This window comes from Vombatus ursinus, unplaced genomic scaffold, assembly GCF_900497805.2.
Source record: "Vombatus ursinus unplaced genomic scaffold, bare-nosed wombat genome assembly UNPS02014774.1, whole genome shotgun sequence".
Lineage (NCBI taxonomy): Eukaryota > Metazoa > Chordata > Mammalia > Diprotodontia > Vombatidae > Vombatus > Vombatus ursinus.
In genome coordinates, this window is record NW_020954552.1 from 20,597,905 (window position 1) to 20,619,088 (window position 21,184).

At 37.8% G+C, this 21,184-nt stretch overlaps 1 protein-coding gene across 1 annotated transcript; it reads left to right on the forward strand.

Annotated features, from left to right (window-relative positions):
- The first annotated feature begins 83 nt into the window (after positions 1–83).
- Positions 84–20,557, forward strand: UTP15 (UTP15 small subunit processome component). The gene is made up of 13 exons (XM_027864139.1): positions 84–260; positions 2,451–2,634; positions 3,354–3,446; positions 3,564–3,748; positions 5,803–5,981; positions 7,132–7,257; positions 8,837–8,972; positions 14,989–15,073; positions 17,803–17,952; positions 18,457–18,558; positions 18,726–18,859; positions 19,422–19,480; positions 20,077–20,557. Exons 2-13 carry the CDS (start codon positions 2,545–2,547, stop codon positions 20,307–20,309), a joined length of 1,572 nt encoding a protein of 523 aa, XP_027719940.1. The 5' UTR covers positions 84–260; positions 2,451–2,544; the 3' UTR covers positions 20,310–20,557.
- Positions 20,558–21,184: the final 627 nt, after the last annotated feature.

The following is a 21,184-nucleotide window of genomic DNA, read 5'->3' on the forward strand; positions in this document are numbered from 1 at the left end:
CTCTGCGTCACTAGGCCCCGCCTCCCCTACACGTCATCTGGCAGCACCGGGTCGCAGATGACGCACACATTGTGCGACGGGCCCGGAAGACGACCTGGCTGCTGGATGTGGACTCGTGGGCCCGGAGTACACGTGAATCCCAGGGACTGACCCCTGGCTCGGGTGCATGGTGTCCTGACGAGCCGAAGCAGCGGGAGCGGCCGTCGAACGACTCAGAGAGGCTCCTCCTGCGAGCCGAAGCGCCGCAGGCTCCGGGGGAGGTAAGGGTAGAGGCGGCCAGTGGGAGCCGGGTGCTTGCCTCTCACGCAGCGCGCCGTGACGAGCTCCCCGACCAGGGGCCTGGGTCTCTGCGGGAGCACCCACACCGTCTGCGGCCTCGCGGGGTGACAGGGGAGACAGTCTGGGGCCAGGCGTCCCCCGACACGCTTCGCGCTGTGGACAGGACTTTTAGACTTAGGGCTTCACTGTCTGGGGCGAGCTGGAAGGCTTGCTTAATTAACTAATCAGTTAGAGCTGGACTTTTGTATGCTCAGAATCTTGTTTTTAAATGCACAAAACATATGATTACAAAGGAAAACAATTCTTGAAATACACTCATCAATATCTAGGTGTATAAACGTATATACATACCGTCAAACCCCTCTCCCTCTTCCCCCCTCCCCGAGTTCACAGACTCCGGGTTAAGAACCCATGAACTAAACTTTTAAACACTCTTGGAAGCTCCGTCCACTTCCGGAGACTTCAGTGTTATGTAATTCATCCTTTTCATAATGGTAAACTTCTGTTTGGACTTTAAACTTCTCTAGTACTTAAGCGAATTTCTTGCACAGCTCCCATTGGAAGAGATGAGAGGAGAAAGGATCTAAGCATTTTGTCTTTAAAAGTCATTTCATGTGCTCTTTTGCTTTTTTCCAAAATTAACATTAGTTCTTCGAAACTTCAAATGAGTATTGTGAAGTTCAGATGTCTCCCTATATAAGAGCAATTTCTTCCAAAATGAATTGTATAATGCACGTGTTCCATTGGTTCATTTTGATCTCACTAGATTTATTTGAAAAATGTAATTTTTGTCACCTTCTTTGATTGGGCTATGCATAACATTCTTTTGCTCGAACGTTGTCATATATTAAAAAGTAGGGAACCTGCTTCTAAATTACTGCATCCCCTTTATACTGTATATAGGCATTGACTTAATGATTCTTGTTAATGTAAACTTGGAAGAGAGGAAAGTATTTTCCATAACTCACTGAATTCGAATGACCCTTTTGATGCCTTTTTTTGGTTCGTTTTTAAAGGTCAGCCTGTGATTTCTTTAGTATAAGGAGTTCTCACTGAGGAAACTTCCTCTGCTAATGCAAGTCTATCACTGGTTTACAACTTACAGAGTATAGACACTGAGAGGTTATGTGACTTCTTCAGTATCCTACAGTCAATGTGTGTCACAGGCCCCATCTCTAACTCTTTAAGCTTATGCTTAAAATCAAAATTTTAAGAAGGGAATCTTTCTAATATAATAATTATAATAATAACCATAAGACCTAAATATTTTACCTAGACACTGCTTTGTTATTTTGGACATATCACTTTTGGTTCCAGTTACCTCATCTATAAGGTGGGGATAAATATAGCACCTACTTCATAAGATTGTTGTGAGGATTGTATGAGAAAATGTACTTTGTAAACCTTAAGGCATCAGAGAAAGAAGAGTTATTACTACTGTAAGAGGAAAAAAAAAAACTTCCACAATGGAATGTTAGTTTTGTTGTCTAGATATCTGTTATCTAAATTAATTGCTGACACTTGAAATAATTTTATAGAATATATTGCATGCCACAGGCAGTTGTTAAAAGATTAGATCATGAATTTAATGCTATTAGGGCCTCTCCAAATCAGGTTTAAGGATGCTGATATTGGACAGATAGCTGAATAATCTTAAAATAACCTTCTGTCTCCATTCCCCAGTCTTCAGTCTGTATTGTTAGACCATTAGAAAGCAAATTTCCTGGACCACTTCATTTCATCGTTCTTTACTAAGTTGTGATTTTTTGTTTTTCCCTCTGCCTTCATCAGAGTTGATAAGAGAGCGTTCAGTTTAACCACATTTCTGTATCTTTTATAAGATCATGTTTGAAACTTTATGCCTTCTCTACAAGTGACAGTGTTTATTTCCTGTTTACAGAAACAAAAACTCTGCTACCTCAGTGTTGTTCTTTTTGCCTTAGCTGCCCAAAAACAGACCCAAGTTTATTGCAAGAAGTAACCTTCCAAACTTAGGCACTAGAAAATAATAATGCTACCTTTGGTTGGTTTCTTATGTTTAGTATTCAAATGACTCCTTTATACCATTTTATTATTCAAGCTGCCCCAAAGCCTTTTGAAAATAGGAGGGGAACAAGATTTTAAATATATATTCATGTCAATATATAAAAATTGTATTTCCTGTTTTTCAGATTAAAGAAGGGGACATTAAAAATATTAAAGGATACTACTTTAATACCTAAGGATTACCCTTTTTAGAGGGTAATAGTTCAACTGTGAAGACTAATGGCTGGTTATAAGCCTGTTGTTATTCAGACATTTCCCAAACTTGGTGAGAAAATAACTCAAGATACATTGTATTGGAAAAACTACAAGGTAAGGACCTGAGATAATTAGTAGAAAGTAATTTTTCATTTATATTACTTTTTCCAATACACAGTTTAATTTTGGTTTGATTTTCTATACCAATTTAATATGGTCTAAATAATCTAAAAATTTGAAAGCAATTCAGAAGCTAATTTAGCAAATGACTTGAAGATTAAGCTAATAATTTGATTGCCTGTTCTTATTTCTGAATATTTTGTATCAGTTGTTTAATGAAATTTCTATAATTCTATCCCTACTTGTTAAATTGTAGCCTCTTATCCAGCCTCAGACCAGACACTTGACACTTACTAACTGTGTGACCCTGGGCAAATTACTTAACCACAATTGCTTCACCAAATAAATAAATAAATAAATAAATTGTAGCTGCTTTACCTTTCCTCATTATAATGTAAAACATTTGTGGGGGCAGCTAGGTGGCACAGTGGATGGAGCACCGATACTGAAGTAAGGAGGACCTGAGTTCAAATTTGGCCTCAGACCAAACACTTGACACGTACCAGCTGTGTGACCCTGGGCAAGTCACTTAACCCCAATTGCCTAAAAAAAAAAATTGTCATTTTAAAAAATTAGTTTTTGATCAGTTTTAAAAGATTTCTTTGTAAGATGAAGCACACAAGTAGTTCTTAGAAATTATTTGTAAGAAATATATACAGATGTTAATCCACTATTGCTCAAAGTGTACTAATATGACATTGTTTTTCATTTAGACTCCTGTTCAGATAAAAGAGTTTGGTGCAGTGACAAAAATAGACTTTTCTCCAGAGCCTCCATATAATTATGCTGTCACAGCTTCTTCAAGGGTAAGACTTGATCTCAAGTCTGATTTTACGTGGTTTATCTTTAACTTTTGATTCATGTACTCTGTGGTGAAAAAAATTCATGAAGCTGTTTTGGTGTATCTTTGTTACTTGTGATAGATTCATATTTATGGCCGATACTCCCAAGAACCTATAAAGACCTTTTCCCGCTTCAAGGACACTGCCTACTGTGCTACATATCGACAAGATGGTAGGCTCCTTGTTGCTGGCAGTGAAGATGGTGCTGTCCAACTCTTCGATGTGACTGGAAGGGCACCACTCAGACAATTTGATGGCCATGCAAAGTAAGAATTGCATCTGACTTCCATTGATAACATTTTTTCAGTATAATTCTCTGGTGTAGCCTTGAAGAAATTGACGGGTACCGTCTTGGAGGTTTAGGTGTTGTGTGAAAGCCCCAGTACCATGTTTTGAGGGTAGCCTGGGAGTAGGTTGGACTTTGAGGAGTCATTTAGGAACCTGTTTAAGTAGGTGAATATGCAAGCCAGTGAGGAGTAGCTGAGTGGATCTCTATTAGAAGTGAATTATGTCATAGAATTGTTTTTCCTTTTTTCTTGGTTTTGTTGGACATTTTGCTTTCTGATGAACTGCTTGATAAGACATAGTTTTATCCAGTAATTGCAGACATTTTATTTAAATTATTTGTGACTGAAATAGTAATTTAAAACAGAAGTGTGTTCTTCAGTATATTTTTCAAGATAGACCCAGTATTTGACACTAATTCAACAAGAATATGCTGTGTCTATAGCATACCAACCATTGTTAGGTGCTGAGGGAGATAGGAAGATCTGGTCCCTGCCCTCGTGGGGTTGTCGGTCTAGTAGAGGGATAAGGTGAAAACACAGATGATTTAAGTGCATTAATGCAGTTCAAAACAAAGCACGTGAAGTCTAAAGAGGAAAGTCATTACTTACCACAAAGATCCGAGTGGTATTCATACCAAATGGTATTCATGTTTATTGCAGGAATAGAGAGGAGTCCATAGACAGAATGTGGACATTGGAGGCAGAGAATTTTATCTGCACAGAATTGGGAAGGTTCAAAGAAGAATAGCCCAGTTTGAAGCAGAGAGGGCAGAAATAGGAGAGGGCTAGTACCCAATGATGAAGAGATTTGAATGCCAAGTAAAAAAGAGTGAGTTTTATTCATTAGATGGGAAGGGAGAGCAAATGAAGTGTTTTGAACCATACCTATACAAAAGAAAAATTATTCTAGCAGTGGCACGAAGGATAAAGAGTTCAGAGATCTGTTAGGGTGCTATTGCAATAATCCAGATAGGCGATTGACTGCTAATGAAATAAATATTTAAGATTAATTTTTTTTTTTTAAGTGAGGCAATCGGGGTTAGGTGACTTGCCCAAGGTCACACAGCTAGTATGTGTCAAGTGTTTTGTCTGAGGCCGGATTTGAGCTCAGGTCCTCCTGACTTTAGGGCCGGTGCTCTATCCACTGCACCACCTAGCTGCCCCAAGATTAAATTAATTTAATAGAACCTGAATTGAAGATATTGAATTAAGATGTGAACTGCCTTTTTCTATTAGATCTGTTGAAGCTTACACAGATGCAAAAGTACCTGTTATTTCTTTCTGTTTTGCAAACTCCCTCCACACTGTGGAGGCAACCACTGAGGATGGCAACCAGCCATTTTTGCCCTAAAATATAGTCAGTCCTGAGTTGTATGAGGCACATAGAAGGTGTCCACGACAGAACTTGGACCCAACTCTTCCTGACATCAAGCCTAACACATTAGGCGTTTATTTATTCATGCTACCTCTTCCTGTGGAAATGTTAAGCATATTATTAAGGCAACAGTGTCCCCAAAGGTCCACACTTCAATCTACTAAAGATCTCACATTTTTCACAATGCTTTGGCTGAACCTCTCCTTAGATTTTATGCTTCCTTTTATGATAGGTTATTTGTGTAAATGTCTTTCCTCCTTATTAGATATTAGATTGCAAATTTCTTGCAATATAGATCTGTAATGGTTCTTTGTATACAAACTCCTAGCAAAGTTTCTTGCAAACAGTAAGTGCTTAATAAATGTTGAACTGAATTAAGCTATCAGTTTACTGGTATTGCTTTATTAATCTCTTGTTCTGTGACAGCCTAATCATGATGTGGAAATTGAAAAAATCTAAGTTGAATTGGGGCAAATGAGCTTTTTGACAATCTTCACTTTTTCTCAGTTCTCTTCTGACCCCACAGTTTCCTCACCTCCAGTCATCCACTCAGGCTTTTTACTATTTTTAATAGCTACGTACAAATTGACCTTGTTAGAATATTACAGAAATAAAATTCCTGCTATAATCTTATATTTTACCATTTCTTATCTTTCAGAGCTGTTCATATGGTAGATTTTACAGCTGATAAATACCGCATCCTCTCTGGAGCAGATGATTATACAACTAAGTTATGGGACATCCCAAATGCTACTGAAATTTTGTCCTTTAGTGAGCATACAGATTATGTGAGATGCGGATGTGCCAGCAAACTTAATGCAGATCTCCTTGTAACAGGTTAGCTTAATATTTTTTCTGAGGTAGATGATTTCACAGCAGTGCACTTTTTGCTCATTGGGGGAGGGGGAAATTTTTCCAATTTCATAATGAATTCAGGTTTGTTTCTTCTCCTTTTTACATGTTATCCTTTGCTCCCACTCTCCACCTCCTCTTATTGTTTGCTTTGGAGCCAGTGTGGTACAAAGGACCTTTTTGGGCTCTAATTTCTTTATCTGTAAATCGAGGAGATTTATAAATAGATGGTCATGGAGGTGCATGCCTGAAGGTCTGTAGTAAGCCTGTAATGATCAGTGTGTATGTGTGATTAGCAAACCGCCTTCAAAATTCTCGTGTCTGCTTGCCTTTTCTGTGCCCCTTGCAAAGTAAATCTGTGTCATAGCAAGTTCTTTTACATACATTATTTTATTGATATATTTTGTTTTGAGATGACAGTCACCTCCTAATGAACAACCCTCCTCCCATAGTACCTTGCTGTTAAACACGACTCCCTGATAGAGAGATGGCCAAGCATTCTTCATGTTATTTTCCATTTTTGTAGTTTATTGATCTTTAACAGAAAGGAAAGACGTGTGCTCTAACATGGTAATTTGAGCAAATTCATTTCATTTTGTCAGGCCTTATGGCTTCAGTGGTAGTTAAGGGTCAAAGGTGGTAGAGTTACATTTTTATGACTGCCTCTAACCATGGTTTTACACCTTTGGTTGTTTAGCAAACTGACATGGACTGTGAAGGCAGGAGCAATGGAAAATCAAGGAAAGCTAGACACTGCTGAGAAAAGCATAGTATGTGCACACATGTGGAACATGGGAATTTGAGAGTTGGAGGTGACGGGCAGGATTATCTCATGCAACTCTCACTGGATAGATGAGGAAGGGGAACTCAGAGTGGGCAAGGGGCTGGACCCAAGGACACAGGGCAGTAGTGAGCAGACCTGGGACTGGATGGCAGACCTTCTGACTCCAAAGCCTCGTTTTCCACTGTGCTGTCTTCAGTGCAAACTTAGTGCTCAGCTTGGACACACAGACGTCCTTAGGGATCCTTCATGCTATTAGCCATGCCTTTTGGACTTTGTGAATTGTGAATTTCCTTTGTGAATTCTTGTTTGTGGTTGTGGCCAATTTCATAAAAGCATAAACTGATGTTTTAGGTTCATATGACCATACTGTAAAAATGTTTGATGCCCGAGTGAAGAAAAGCGTGCTGACTGTGGAGCACGGACAGCCTGTGGAGAGCGTTCTGCTCTTTCCATCTGGAGGCCTTCTAGTGTCTGCAGGTATTGAATGGTTTTCAATTTTTTTTTTAAAGAGGTTTAATATTGACTTCTCATTGTATACCTAGTATTTCCTTTCTGAATTGCTGATGATTATTTACTAGACAACATTTCCTTATTTCATTTGAGTAATTTGTCTTTGCTTAATTTCATTGTGTGTCTGAATATATATCTCAGGTTGTTGAAGGAGTGGGGAGAATTGAACAGATGTTAAGGGCACATGAAAGGGTTATGTAAACACAAATTACCATTATTGTTATTATCTAATAAGGGGTTATTCTTGACCTTAAATTTTGAATTAAATACCTGAAACTTTTTATGAAGATCATAGTTATTTTTAAGAAGGAAAAATGCCTCAGCACCCACATTGTCTCAGTACTTTTGTGTCTTTCTCCAGCTCAGAGGGATTGCAGCAGATTTTTGGTCAGAACCAAAGTCCTGGCAGTCTTCAGCTTGATGACCCAGCAGGAAGCTAATGGTTCAGCAGGGCCAGGGAGACTCTGAGGAAATCTAAGCTTCCGAGACTCTGGTGTCAGCCTGGACACGTTCTACATGGAGTCTGGACAGAAAGTTTTGTTTACTTATTGTCTTTGATTTTTTCAACATGATGATGCAAAGCTAAGGGCCTTTTTCTATTTAAGTTAGAAAGTTACTCAGTGTAGTCCTGAAACGCTGCAGACTTGTGTGCAGTGTATAGATATGTTATAATGATTGCTTTCCATGAAGCGAATTCCTATCTTTGACGTAGTAGAATCTAAAGCTTAATGCTAAGCAACCTAACACTTAATATTTCACATTTATTTGGAGCTTTTAGGTTTAACATGCCTTCTTCACAATGACCTAATTGAATAAGAAGTGCATGTTAATTATTCCTATTTTACAGATCAGAAAACTGAGCCCCAGAGAGGATGAATGATTTAGAATTATGGGATTTAGAGCAGGGTAGAGGTACTTTAGAGATTACCTGATAGAACCCCTCATTTTACAGGTGAGAAAACTGGAAGCCCAGAGTAGTAGTCATGAAAGTTTCATAGTTATTAAGTGTCCAAGTTTCCAGTGTTTTGTTGATCTCATCATTCGTACATCTTATCCCCTACCTCACAGTCCAGGGTCCTCCCTCTGTACCCTCCCATGTCCCCACCCCCCCAAAAAATAGGTCTCCCTGAATTTTTTCCCTCTCTTCTCTTTATTGTGCTTCTGAGGAAAAAATGCTTGAAATTAAGATTTCTAGAGAAGGCTTCAGGTTGCCTGCTTGCTGAAAAAGAGAACCATATACAATCTGGATTCCTATTTTCATAATTTTGTTGAGGTATGTTTTCCTTAAATTAGTAGTATTTCACAATTTTCATAAAAATAGAAAATTTTTATCAACACAAACAGAAGATCTTATTATATAATGCATTTTTTCTTAAGTTTATGGTTTTCATAACAAGTTTCAAGTGATTTGTTTTTCAAACAAATAGGCTTTGAAATTTAAGTTGAAGAACAGTACTTCCTTGGTTAATAACAATAAAGGTGATTTATGTTTCTAAAGCATTTTTGTGTCTCATATTAACATATATTTGATTCTTCTTATGTCCAGGAGGTCGCTATGTTAAGGTCTGGGACATTCTTAAAGGAGGACAATTGCTAGTATCCCTGAGAAATCATCACAAAACCGTCACATGCTTATGTCTAAGCAGCTCTGGACAAAGACTACTCTCTGGATCACTAGACAGGTCAGTAACTTAATTTGGCCAGAGACTTGGCTTTGTCTTGAATTAAGAAAAATATTGCCTGGAGATAAGTATACAAGTCTCAACTGCTTAATAAAGTAGATGTGGTTCTCCCTTCTCAAAGGACTATAAAGTGAATTACAGTTAAATATTTTTTTTCTTCGACTGTTTCCAAAAATTCAGTTTGTTGTGTTGTTGTAATATTTGAATTGTGTATAGTGCTTTGTAGTTTCCAAAGTGCTTTCCTCACACACCCACGTTAGGTTGGGCAAGTGATTTCATCCCTACTTTACAGATATGGAGACTGAGGCTTAAAGAGGCTAAATGACTTAGACTAGATTATAAATAAATAGGATGTGAACTGTTGGTTATTTGTATATAAGAAGTCCCAGAAGTCTTATTGCACTTTAAGCTTTAATAAGCTTTTTAGAAAGTTTAAACCTGCACTAAGACTTCTGATATACCCTGCATAGGAATATAGTAAATTTTATGTTTTTCTTTTATGCCCTGCAACTTTGCTGAACTCTTTAAGTGTTTTTTGGTTTTCCCTGGCTCTTGTTATTATCTACAAAAATAATTATTTTAATATCATGGATAATTTTTTAAAATATTCATTTAATACATTGTGTTTGCTAAGATTTTATTTGGGATATTTATATTCATAAGTAAAATCACAAATGAATTGGACTGATAATTTACTTTCTTTGGTTTTATCCTTGTTAGGTTTTGGCATTAAAACCTTATTCACCTCATGCAGCCTGTTCTGGTCTGCATTTTAAGGTAGATTATGTAATAGAGAGAAACTGAAAGTTCAGAAAAATTCAAATGATTTTAAAAATCAACAAAATATGCACAGTGGGGGCTTAACTTTTCATCACTTCTCACTTTTTTTTTCTGACTTTGAAGACATAGTCTACTGTAGCAAGTTGTCTGAGAAAGCCCCTTCCCACTTTATATTTTTATCACTGATTGCTTAGAAAAATGTAGAGACTATTCTGATTTTAGAGGGATTAGAAAGTAGATGTATGGGCCAGTGGCTTCTGGGTGTCACTTTTTAGTTTAAAAAAAAAAAAAAAGTGCAACTCATGATTTTCTTGGTTGTTTTTAAAGAATTTTTGGGATCTCTTAAAAATTGATCTTAAGTACTTTTAAAATTATATCTTTCTTTTTTTTTTTTTTCCATCTATTTGGTTAAACTCAGACACCCTTTTCAACTTCTTCTTAAATGCGTTTGCTTCCTCTCCTGGTACATTAGGTACTGAAGTGATAGATTCTAAATGTGGTCGATTATCTGTTGTTGATGAGTAGATCACTATAAAAAGGAACAACTTCAATATGTTGTCCAATTTTCAAGTCCTTTCCTTTATATCATTAGCCTCTAGGAGATCTGACTCTGGCTCTCATTGATTGGCCAAGAGTAGGTCCTAGCCCAAGCCTCATTTGGTCATTTGTTTAGGTTCTGATGGTTCAGAGTGAGTATAAATAATAATTGTTTCTGATTTGGCCAGAAACCCTGAGGGTCTTCCCCTGCCATATTGATTTTTTCTTTTTTTTTTTTGGCTAGGTAAAAGAGGCTGTTCTTTGCCTCATTTCTTACCTAGCCTTAATCACTGAATGGGTGTTGCCTCAGATAGCCTGAGACCTGGGAAAGACCTTAGCTTAAAAAGGCCAATCTTTCCCACTGCATCCAGGGCCTTCTCCAGTTGTCCTGATCTATATCTTGCCGCTGGACCCATATGGGTCTGGAGAAAAGAATGAGGCTGGTGACTTTACACAGCCTTCCATTACTTAAATCCAATTCACTTGCAAGTCATGATATCACCTTTCTGATGTCATGATCCTCTTTGAGAATGAAGGACAAACAACAACAACATTGTAACACTTTGGGGACCCTTGGTTTTCAAAGGCTATGTCAGCAGAGCAACAAAGTCTAACAGTTTCATTCAGGTTAGAAAGTGTGGTCTCAGCAGTAGACTGCTATTTGAAGACTCACTTCGATAAGTTTGGAGAGGATCCTAGAATTCCCCATGTGTGATGAAGAATTCTTTGGCCATTGCAACCCATAAAGCAAAAAAAATTACAAAATGGCTCCTGGTTCAATGTGATCTCTTTTTTTCTGCATTGACAGTTGGGGTACAGGAATCAGAAAGTAATAAGAATCACAGTTTTTCGATCACTTACAGATGTTAACTGTTGTTAGTCTAAATTTGAAAGCCTTCTCTGGAGGACGTACTACTGGAGGAACTGAATCATATTAATCTTGACATTCTCAGTAGTTAAAAGGAGGCTAAAAGAGCCTAGAAACAGCTTAGCCAGAAAACACTTGTTTTTGCCAAAGAAGAGAGTGATGACAGCCAAGGGTAACACTGGCTTCGGATATAAACTGTTTTATAAAATCTCACAGAGTGGGATGGTGGAAACTTATGAGCAACATCACATAAAAGAGCAAGAAGTGGAGGAAAACAAGTTTTACAGAAAGCTTGGTGAGAAACATAGAAGAACGAGGATAACAAACAGATGGAAAATATAAAAGGTCTGTCAGGATTTCTGTAGCAGTTCCCTTCTGTCAGTGTCGGTGAAGTTTTCCACATTTGAACTCTTAATGTCACAATCTCTAGGGTCCTGTATAAAGGTGTAAGAAAATAAAGGTGAATGAAGTCAAGTGTACACAGAGTAGACAGGTCCCTGTTGGAAGCAGTGCTGTTTTGAGGATGATGAGAAATTAATTTTCAAGGTCTCTTGAAAGAGATCATACTAAATCCTTGGGAAAAGATTCAGATTTTACTGCTCCAGAAAGCAATCCAAAAAATATCAGTAACTAAATGTGGGTGTTTATTTTCCCATACCTGTAATTCGAGGACTTTTTTGATAAAAGTATGCAAAAGGAACCAGGCAACTTTTGCAAGTGATATTCTACAGCAGAATATAATTTTGCAGTCACAAGATTGTTGGAAAGGTATAATAAATGTAAAATCTCACTTTACATTTTGTTGACTATAAAAAAATTTTGATGTAGTGGAACACAATTTTCTCCTTGCTGTCTCTAGTGCCTATTTTAAAATCATATAAAACTGAAAAATAAAATAAGAGAACTTTATACAAGCAAATGATTATAAATATCAAGGCAAGGCATAAAACAGACATGCTTGTTGAAGGCGTTTGCCCTGTACATGTCCTGGAGGACGTCCAGCACAGAATCTCAATAGAAGAGTGACTCCCTGTAGAATAAGAATGTACCCCTCTGGGTGCTCCTGTTTGTGAATAATACTGTTCAGATTGTGCCATTTTCAGAATATTGCAGAGCCTTATAAATAAGCATAATCACTCAAACCTTTTCCCTTAATTTTCCATATAGGAAAAAAGTGGGTGATGTAGGCCTATTGTCTCTAGGTTCTCATGTACATTTGGATGGATGTTGTGTAAAGCTCTACATGTATCTTGGACACTACAGAGAAATAATGGGTTCAGAATTGAATAGGAGATGAGACCTGACTGCGTATGGGAGATTGCATCGTGCCATTAATGACCCCGAGCTTCCCTCTGAAACAAAAAGCCCTTCTTTTTGACACCAGTATTCTTCCAATGCTGCTATGTGGCTGTAAATGGGAGACCACCATAATCTGAGAGGAAACAAAATGACAGTTGAGCCAAAGGGCAGTGGAATGATGTATGGTGGACGCGAGTAAATGACAGCATCTTGACAGCAAAGAATTGTGCCAAGAAAATTGGCGTGAATGATAATATCAGGATCATGATCTGGGAATAGTAGTAAGAGGCTGGGATATCTGCTGTGTGCTCCATTGGGGCCCATGTTGTCAAGAGAGTCTCCCTCCAATTCTAAAGTTGTGAACTTGTGACACTTCAGTCACACGTGAGTGGAGCCTCTACGTAATGTTTTCAGGAGTATGAAGAGGCATGGGTGGATGGGTTGTCGTTGGCACCACTGTAGGAAATTATACCCACATCTCCAAGATCACCTGTTCATTGAACTGCCTTTCCCTTTGTTCAGATTCACTTCATCCCTTATACCTCTTTTTTTTTGTACTTGATTTTTTTTCTTCTTGTTCCTTTGCTTGCATAGTTCCAGTGCAAATCATAGTGATCTTTGTACTGTGAGCCATGGAATATTGTCAGGAAGAGATAAGTCAGCTTGCCCTTTGCGAACTTCGAGTGATAAATGCATTTCTATAAACTTTTCTTCTCCATCATCCAGGAAACAATTGGCTTTTTAAAGCATCATCAGTCTTTCATAGCTTATTAAATCTTGTCATCTTAAAGTTTAAGGTCTTGACAAGTAGGTGGCTGAAACTTCTTTGAGGATCATTCTTGCTAGGAATCCTATGCCTTGGCAAAACAGATTTTTTTTTAATCTCAGGAATTTTTATTTATCCTATTATAGTTTCCATCTTAACTGAACTTATAACAGTGCTGTCTCTTAATTTACTATCATCCCTCTTTGTATTTTAGCTCTGAGTTGGGGTTTGTTATGCTGATACACTTCCGATAGGAGTAAATCTACCATAGCAGTTTATAGCCTCCTTAAATATTCCTCTACAACTTTTACAGGTTTAGAGTCTGCATTCTCTTTTTGTAGTCATTATTTCTTTTTGAAGTAGTAAGCATAATTTTGCTTGTATTTATCTCAGTCTTTAGTTGGTGCTGGAGTATGGATATGCAAACATTTGTTGATTATATCTAAGTTATTTTATTTAGCTCTGAATTGATTTTAAATCTGGATTACAGTTTTGGGTAAGGATACAATGTCTTTTTATACTGTATTCCTATGCAGGGTATATCAGAAGTCTTAATGCAGCTTTAAGCTTTCTAAAAAGCTTATTAAAGCTTAAAGTACAATAAGACTTCTGTGACTTTTTATTATTCTGTCTCCTCTAGTATCCACATAGCATGCGCTGTCCATCGTGAGTGTGTTGAAAATGAATGAATAAACGAACAAACAAATGAATAAAAGTTGTCTTTGAATGTTAATTGGCTGTCTTAAAGTTCCTTTAGTAAAAACCTACTACTGTACCTCCTCATGGATAGTGAAGACTTATTTCAATAAAGCCTCAGTTTCTTTATCTTGTAAAACAGGAGAATTAAACTAGGCAATCTTGGAGGTCTTTCAGTTCTAGGTCTTATAAATCTGATAACTCACTGGTGCTAAATTTTGCCAGTGTTGATCCTCTTATTCCTATGCTTATGGTAAATTTATTTAACTGGTGCCTGTCTTCGTTAGGGATTATTCACATTTCATAATAATGTTTTTTGAGTTTATCATTTAATACAGGCAAATTGCCAAAGTGTTTGAAGTGACTTAAGAGGAAGAGGGGTGATCAGATCCCAGACCCAGTATTCTTTGCACCTTGCCATGTCGCTTCCCTATTGGAGTGGCTCTGGTATGTGCCAGAGGACATGAGGCCCGGAAGGAGCCATAGAAATCTCCTCAGCCATGCTGCAGCTCCAGCTTTCTGTTTTCAGTTTGACACTGAGCTGAGTGGTTTCAGTTTAGTTGAGCAGTCTTAGTGAGGCACAACCTGCGACAGAATTGCCTGCTGTTTTGTTCTGTCTAAGTTCAGATAGTTTTCTGGCTGTTACCCTGAACAAGACTTTATTTCCCCCATCTGTAAAATGGTTGCAATAATACTTGCACTGCCTAACTTAGAGAGTTGTGGGGAAAGCGCTTTGTAGATTTTAAATTATGATGCCAATGTGAGTTATTTTTTGCAGCTAAAACCAGACATAGTGATGTTACATAGAAGTCATTATTATAAGGACTATCTCCTTTGAAAGAGTGGTGTTTAAAATTGTATTAAGACTCTATTTTTTTATGGCCTGTAAATAAACATTTAATAAATTTGGGGAGCTCCATGATGAATCTTTTTACAATTCACATAATGTCTTAATTTTATTTTATTAAATAGGTCTTTATCCTCATATGTTTGCTTTCTTAAACATTATGCACTGTATACTTTAGGCTGAAAAGTTCCAAGAAGAGTTGTAACTAAGTTTCTCTTATTAGGAAGGTGAAAGTGTACAGCACGACTTCCTACAAAGTAGTACACAGTTTTGATTACGCGGCATCAATTTTAAGCCTGGCATTGGCAGTAAGTATCTGTGCTGGGTTCCTTTTGATATGTTTTTATTTCTTAAAGCTATCCTTTAGACATTTTAGACAGATCAGAAAAGGAATGTTTTGGGTTTGTAGTTTAGTTTGGAGAATTTCCTTTTCTTTCTCTTGCCTAGAATGTTTGAGAGTATCTAGAGTATATTTTGTTGGTTTATGTAATGACTTAATATAATGTAGTGTGTAAGGCAGCTAGTGGATAGAGTGCTGGGCCAGGAGTCAGGAAGAATTATCTTCCTGAGTTCAGATCTGGCCTCAGACACTTTCTAGCTATGTGACTCTGGACAAGTCACTTAACCCTTTTTGCCTCGGTTTCCTCATCTGTCAGATGAGCTGGAGAAGGAAATGGCAAACCACTTCAGTATCTCTACCAAGAAAATCCCAAATGGGGTCACTGAAGAGTTGGACACAACTGAAATGACTCAACAACAACAGTGTAGCGTGTACCAAGATATTAGAGATGAGAACTAAAAAGAACAGAATTTTTAAGCACATCTAGTCCAACAAACATTTATTAAGTGCTTCCTGTGTGCGCTTCGGTACTGTGCTAGGTACTGGGAATACAAAGACACAAATGAAATGGCCCCCTTCCCTAGGCTTATGGTCTAATGAGGAGAGATAACACGTATACTTATAAGTGTATTACAGAATAAATGCAAGATAATTTTTGGGGAAAGACACTATTAGTTGGAGGATCAAGAAAGTCTTCATGAGAAAAGGGAGATAGTATGGGAGACTCGAGAAGGTATTGAACAGCTCCTCTCTGCTAACTCGGGTAATTAGGGAGGAGTGAAAGAATTGCCTTGCTATAGTGAGGGTCTAGTGGAGATGAGATAAATGTGTGGTAAATCCAGTCAGCGTGATTATATGATTTTCTCTAGCTCTGTTTGGTAGCACATAAGTAGGGACAGAAGAGGTGGATGGGAGGAGTTATACAAGGTTAGGGCTTGACAAGGTGTGGGCGGCAGTGGGACAGGAGAACAAGGGCCTCAAGAGTAGAGGAAAGGGCAGCGTTGAACTCATCACCTAAAGGGTTATAAGTAGGAAAGGTAGGAGGTGAAGTCACCTAAGAAGGGGTGAATGCCTGGGAAAGTTCTGAGAGCTAGAGGGATTGAAGGTCACCATTAGGACAGAATGATTTCAGGACAAATAAGTCAACAAATGTTTTATTAAGAGCTTATGTTGGAATACAAATATAAGCAAAAAGAAAGGCATTCCCTGCCCTCAAGGCCCTTACATTCTAATGGGGAAAGATATAGCATAAAAAGAAGCTGAAAAATAGGCTGAGAGAAGGGAGAGAAAAGATACCATGGCATAGAGAAAGTCTGGAGCATCAGAGGAATAGAATCCAGAGAGTAATGAAGACCCGACTGAGATACTTTCCTTAAAACGGAGGTTCTAGGTGGAACCAACCAAAGTGGAAGTGGCCACAGGGGCAACATGTGTTTCCAGTGTGTAAAGACCAGGGGGCAGAGTGAACTTTGAGGGTGAGAAGTCAGCTATGGTTGAGAAAGAATGGAGAATCAGGAGGGGGGCCTAGGGAGGAACAAGGCATAGGGAGAGGTGGAAATGGTAGGATGTTCTGACTAGATAAAGAAATTTCAGAGTTCTTGAGTATGGATATGGAATCGTTTTGGGTGATGGCAGAATCAAGTGTGTGACCATCCCTGTGTATAACAGGTAGAGGGGAGTAGAGTGGAGTAAGAGGTTATGGAAGTTGGGTATATCGAGGAACTGGGAAGTTAAGGATGTGTGCTGCAGTCTCCTAGTATTGGGGCAGCAGTTGGAGTATTGAGGGAGAAACTTCTCAAGGTACTGAACTCGTTAATAACCATCAGAATCTGGACATTTGGGTAGAGTAAACCTCAAAGGAGGAGAAGTTGCTGAGTGGTGACAGAGGAAAAGCCTGGAAATAGCAGTGGGGAGCAAAGAGCATCCCAATGAGAAGGTGCAGTCAGTACTGGAAAGGATGACCAGGGATCCAATATCCACCCCAAATAGAGTGTAAAATTCTAAAGGACAAATTTAATTCCTCCAGTAAAGAAAATGCACAGTAAAGAATCTCTTTTATGTTGGTGGCCTTTTCTCTCTCTATTAAACATGTTATTTCTTCTCTCTACCAGATTGAGGGCATTTTAGTACCACTGGTTTATTTGGAGGTACTTAATAGTATAAGAAACTTAATCCCAAATATCTGTGACCTTAGACCTGTTCCTGGGGCTCATTGACTCATCTGTAAAGTGACATGCCTTCCAGCTCTAGATCTGTGATCTAGATCTATGATCCCTTTGGAAAGACTGTAGAAAAGTAGAGCCACCTCATTAGCCTTTTCTGGAGTCAAGACCAACTGTGAGGATTTAAGAAGAGTCAGCAGTTTGGAGGAGAAATAAAAATATTTTAAGACTCTTCCAAGATGTTGTTAACTCTGTATTCGTGTATTTTATGATTTTTTTAGTGAAGCCATATGAATGAATGTAATCCATTCACCGTGTGTGTTCACCACAAAGGTTATGTTGGTAGTAAAATGGAATTCTCTTTCTTTTCTACCCTCTGGGTTTATATTTTTGCTCACCCTAATGATCTAGCAATACAATAAATAGCAGTAAATAACTCTGTAAAGCCTATTTAAGATAAAAGGGTAGTATCTGATTGTTACAAAATAGTATTACAGTTCACCAGTACTTACCAACCTTTAAAAATTCATTTCAGCGTGAAGATGAAACTATAGTTGTAGGAATGACTAATGGAGTGCTAAATGTTAAACATCGGAAACCTGAAGCAAAGAAGGATCCTTTTCCAAGGAGACGAAGGCCTGCCTATAGAACGTTTGTTAGAGGGAAAAATTACATGAAAAAACAGGTATTTCAGAGGGAGGAGAATAGAGTAAATCCTTAATTTCTTTCTTTTCAACATCAGATATGCCTCATTAAAGAATTGGCCAAACCAATCCCTAAAGAAAGTTATTAGAAAGCATCAGTTCTTTGAATGACAAAATAAGGATAATGATGGGGATTTGATAAGAGGGGAGTGCTTTCACAAGGTGTCCCAAGTAAAGAGGATTGATATTAGAAGATACAATTTATAAGTTTATATATATAATATATATATATAATATATATATATAACTTTATAGTATAATTATAACAAATTCTTAGAATTCACTTTTTAGGTATTGATTTAGTAATATTTTCCTACTTTCATGTGCTGTACCTTGTAAGTGTAATGGTAGTATGAATATTTAAAAGTACTCCCTTCTTCCTTCCACCCTCCCTGCTTCTGTGGAAAGTGATAATGAAAAAAATCACTTACAGAATGAAAAGAAAGATTTAGATTTTTTTTCCTGTTTAAAATTTGTCTTTGCAGGATGATGTTTTGGTCAGCAGACCGTTAAAGACATACTTACAGACATATGACAGAGATTTGAAAAGCTTTCAGGTTTCCAAAGCTCTTGATAGAGTACTTCAGGTGAGCAACAACATTTTTTCCCTGTAATTGTTTTATTTGGGGTATAATTACCAGCATTCACAAACACTGGAGAAAAGCCTTTTTAAAAGGTTTTATAATGTTAATGACTTTGATCTTGGAGCTTACTGTATTGTGTACTTGGTTGACTTTTTTCCATTTTATTTTAGCCCAGGTTTAGAGTCAAACAGCCCGAAGTTACAGTTGCTGTCATTCAGGAGTTAAATCGAAGAGGAACTCTTTCGAATGCCCTTGCAGGGAGAGATGAGAAACAACTTAGTGTTATTCTTAGTTTCTTGATAAGGTATGCTTTGTAGTCCCTCAAACAACAGTCTTTTGAACCTAAAAACCTTATTTCCATGGTGTAGTAGATAGAAAGTTGGCCTGGAAGCCACAAAGACCTGAATTTGTTCCCTGGGCCGAGGCATTTAATCCCTCACTGTTCTGGGCAACTCTCTGAAGCAGTAAGTTGCAAAGAAGGTTGGGAAAAGGAGTTTCCTCAGCTGGAAGTTCCATATACCAGTGAAATCACAGGTCCTCACTCCTCTTCCTTGGAGTAACTCACGCTTCTGTACTGCTTTAACCTTCACCAAGTGCTTCCTCACAACAGTCCCATGAGGCTGGTAGTAGAAGTAATTCTCCTTCCCACCCCCATTAAACAAATGAGGAAACTGAACTGAAGAGATTAAACTTTTAGTGGCACAGTCATGTAGCTAGGAAGGGTCAAAGCCAAGGTTTGAACCCAACCAGGCCTTATGACTACAAATCTAGTGTGCTACAAACTTAGATTTTTATAGAACTGATATAACAAAAAGGTTACAACTTCCTAACTTTTGGTTCTGATGAACCAATTTTTTCCTCTGTAGGCACCTGGCAGAGCCAAGATTTGCCCCTGTTTTGATCAATGTTGCTGAAATGGTCATTGGTAAGTTGTAAGGGTTTTTTATTTATTTATTTTTTTGAAGTTTGTAGTCTTTAAATTTAAGCAGTTTAATAGATATGGTTGTGAAAATGCTAAAATTGAATTTAAAATTCAGCTGACATGATTGTTTATTAACTCAAATTTATCATCATAACTGACAGTTATTGTAGCACTTCATTAAAAATGCTTTCATATATTATCTCATTTGATCTCTTCTTTTTTTTTTTTCCTTTTTTTTTTGGCTAGGCAATGGGGTTAAGTGACTTGCCCAAGGTCACACAACCAATAAGTGTTATGTGTCTGAGGCCGGATTTGAACTCAGGTCCTCCTGAATCCGGGGCCGGTGCTCTATCCACTGCGCCACCTACCTGCCCCTTGTTTGATCTCTTCTGAGGGACGTAGCTATAGAGTTAGATCATTGTGCAAATTGTTTCTATGCTTACGCCACCTTATGCAAAAAAAAAAGAAGGACAAAGTAACAAAACAAAAGTGGTTCTTTGTCATACACTTCAGTGCAAATTCTACTGTCTATAAAAAATACATCTTCCCTTATAGTAGAAAGGAAATTCTAGTGACTATGTTTTGTTTTTTTTCCCTAGACATATACCTGCCTGTGATTGGACAGTCACCAGTAATAGACAAACAGTTTTTGGTGCTTCAAGAGCTTGTAGAAAAAGAGATTAGTTACCAAGGACAACTGTTAGAAGCTTTGGGGATGATGGACATGCTTTTTGCTACCATGATAAGAAAAGAAAGCACTTCTGTGTTTGACAGTAAATCCAATGGTGTTTCCAGGGACCAGAAACAAGAGACAAGCAGCATGGCTGTTTGAGGCTTTGGTTGGTCAATAGTATCAGTCAACCTTTAAATGAACTTTAGCCTGCAGTATTGGAAAGGGAACTGTTTGAGTGACTCCCAGTGGATAACTTCGTTCAAGAAGAAGCTCATCGAAACGTATTTTTCAAGAGACACTGAAATAGTGATATTTGGAAAATAAATATCTCCTTAAGATGTGATTTTTGATGAAGTAATTTTGTTTCTATATTTTGAATAATTTTATAAAATCTTCAGATTGAAGGATGGTTTTCCTTGTCTGGCTCTTACTGTACGGGGCACAGTCCATTTTAAATGTTTAGAATGAGCTGATGTTTTGATTCAGCAAGTATTCTACATCAGAATCTGGGAAGGGGAGAAGTATTCAGAGTATATCATGTTTCTGTTAGGAAGGAGGAGCCCCCTCTGGATTATGCTTCCATTCTGAGATACCTTTCTTAAGACTCAAGAATTTTTCATCTTTGTACCCAGCGAAACTGATTTCTGGCTCTACAGAGAGCATTTGGCATCCTCAGTCCCCTACCAGCCTAGCTGTCCCATGCCCTGAAGCTGTTAGCTAATGGTGAAACTATAGCTTTCCTGGGATGTCGGAATCTACACCACTCTTGCCTCAGCATGGGGAAAGCAGTTTACTCTTTGCCAATACATTTGAATGTATTAACATTAAATGTCTAAAAATGATTACATTTGTATCTGAATGTTTTATTAATTTTTCTAGGTAAGGAAATACAATCAGAACTTTCAGTAGTTTGTTTAATTCTTTATAGTCAGGAAGTACTCACATCAGATTTCCAGCCTATCTAGTCCCTGAGCCTGACTTTTCTTTAGTCTCAGATAATAATAGCCTTTTGATATTCCTCTTCTGATAGCCCT

Excerpts from the sequence above, each read along its gene's own strand:
- UTP15 (XM_027864139.1), top strand. The coding sequence starts at position 2,545 with ATGGCTGGTTATAAGCCTGTTGTTATTCAGACATTTCCCAAACTTGGT. Across the intron at positions 15,074-17,802 it reads TTTTAAGCCTGGCATTGGCA|CGTGAAGATGAAACTATAGT; the intron begins GTAAGTATCTGT and ends AATTCATTTCAG. Across the intron at positions 17,953-18,456 it reads AAAATTACATGAAAAAACAG|GATGATGTTTTGGTCAGCAG; the intron begins GTATTTCAGAGG and ends TTGTCTTTGCAG.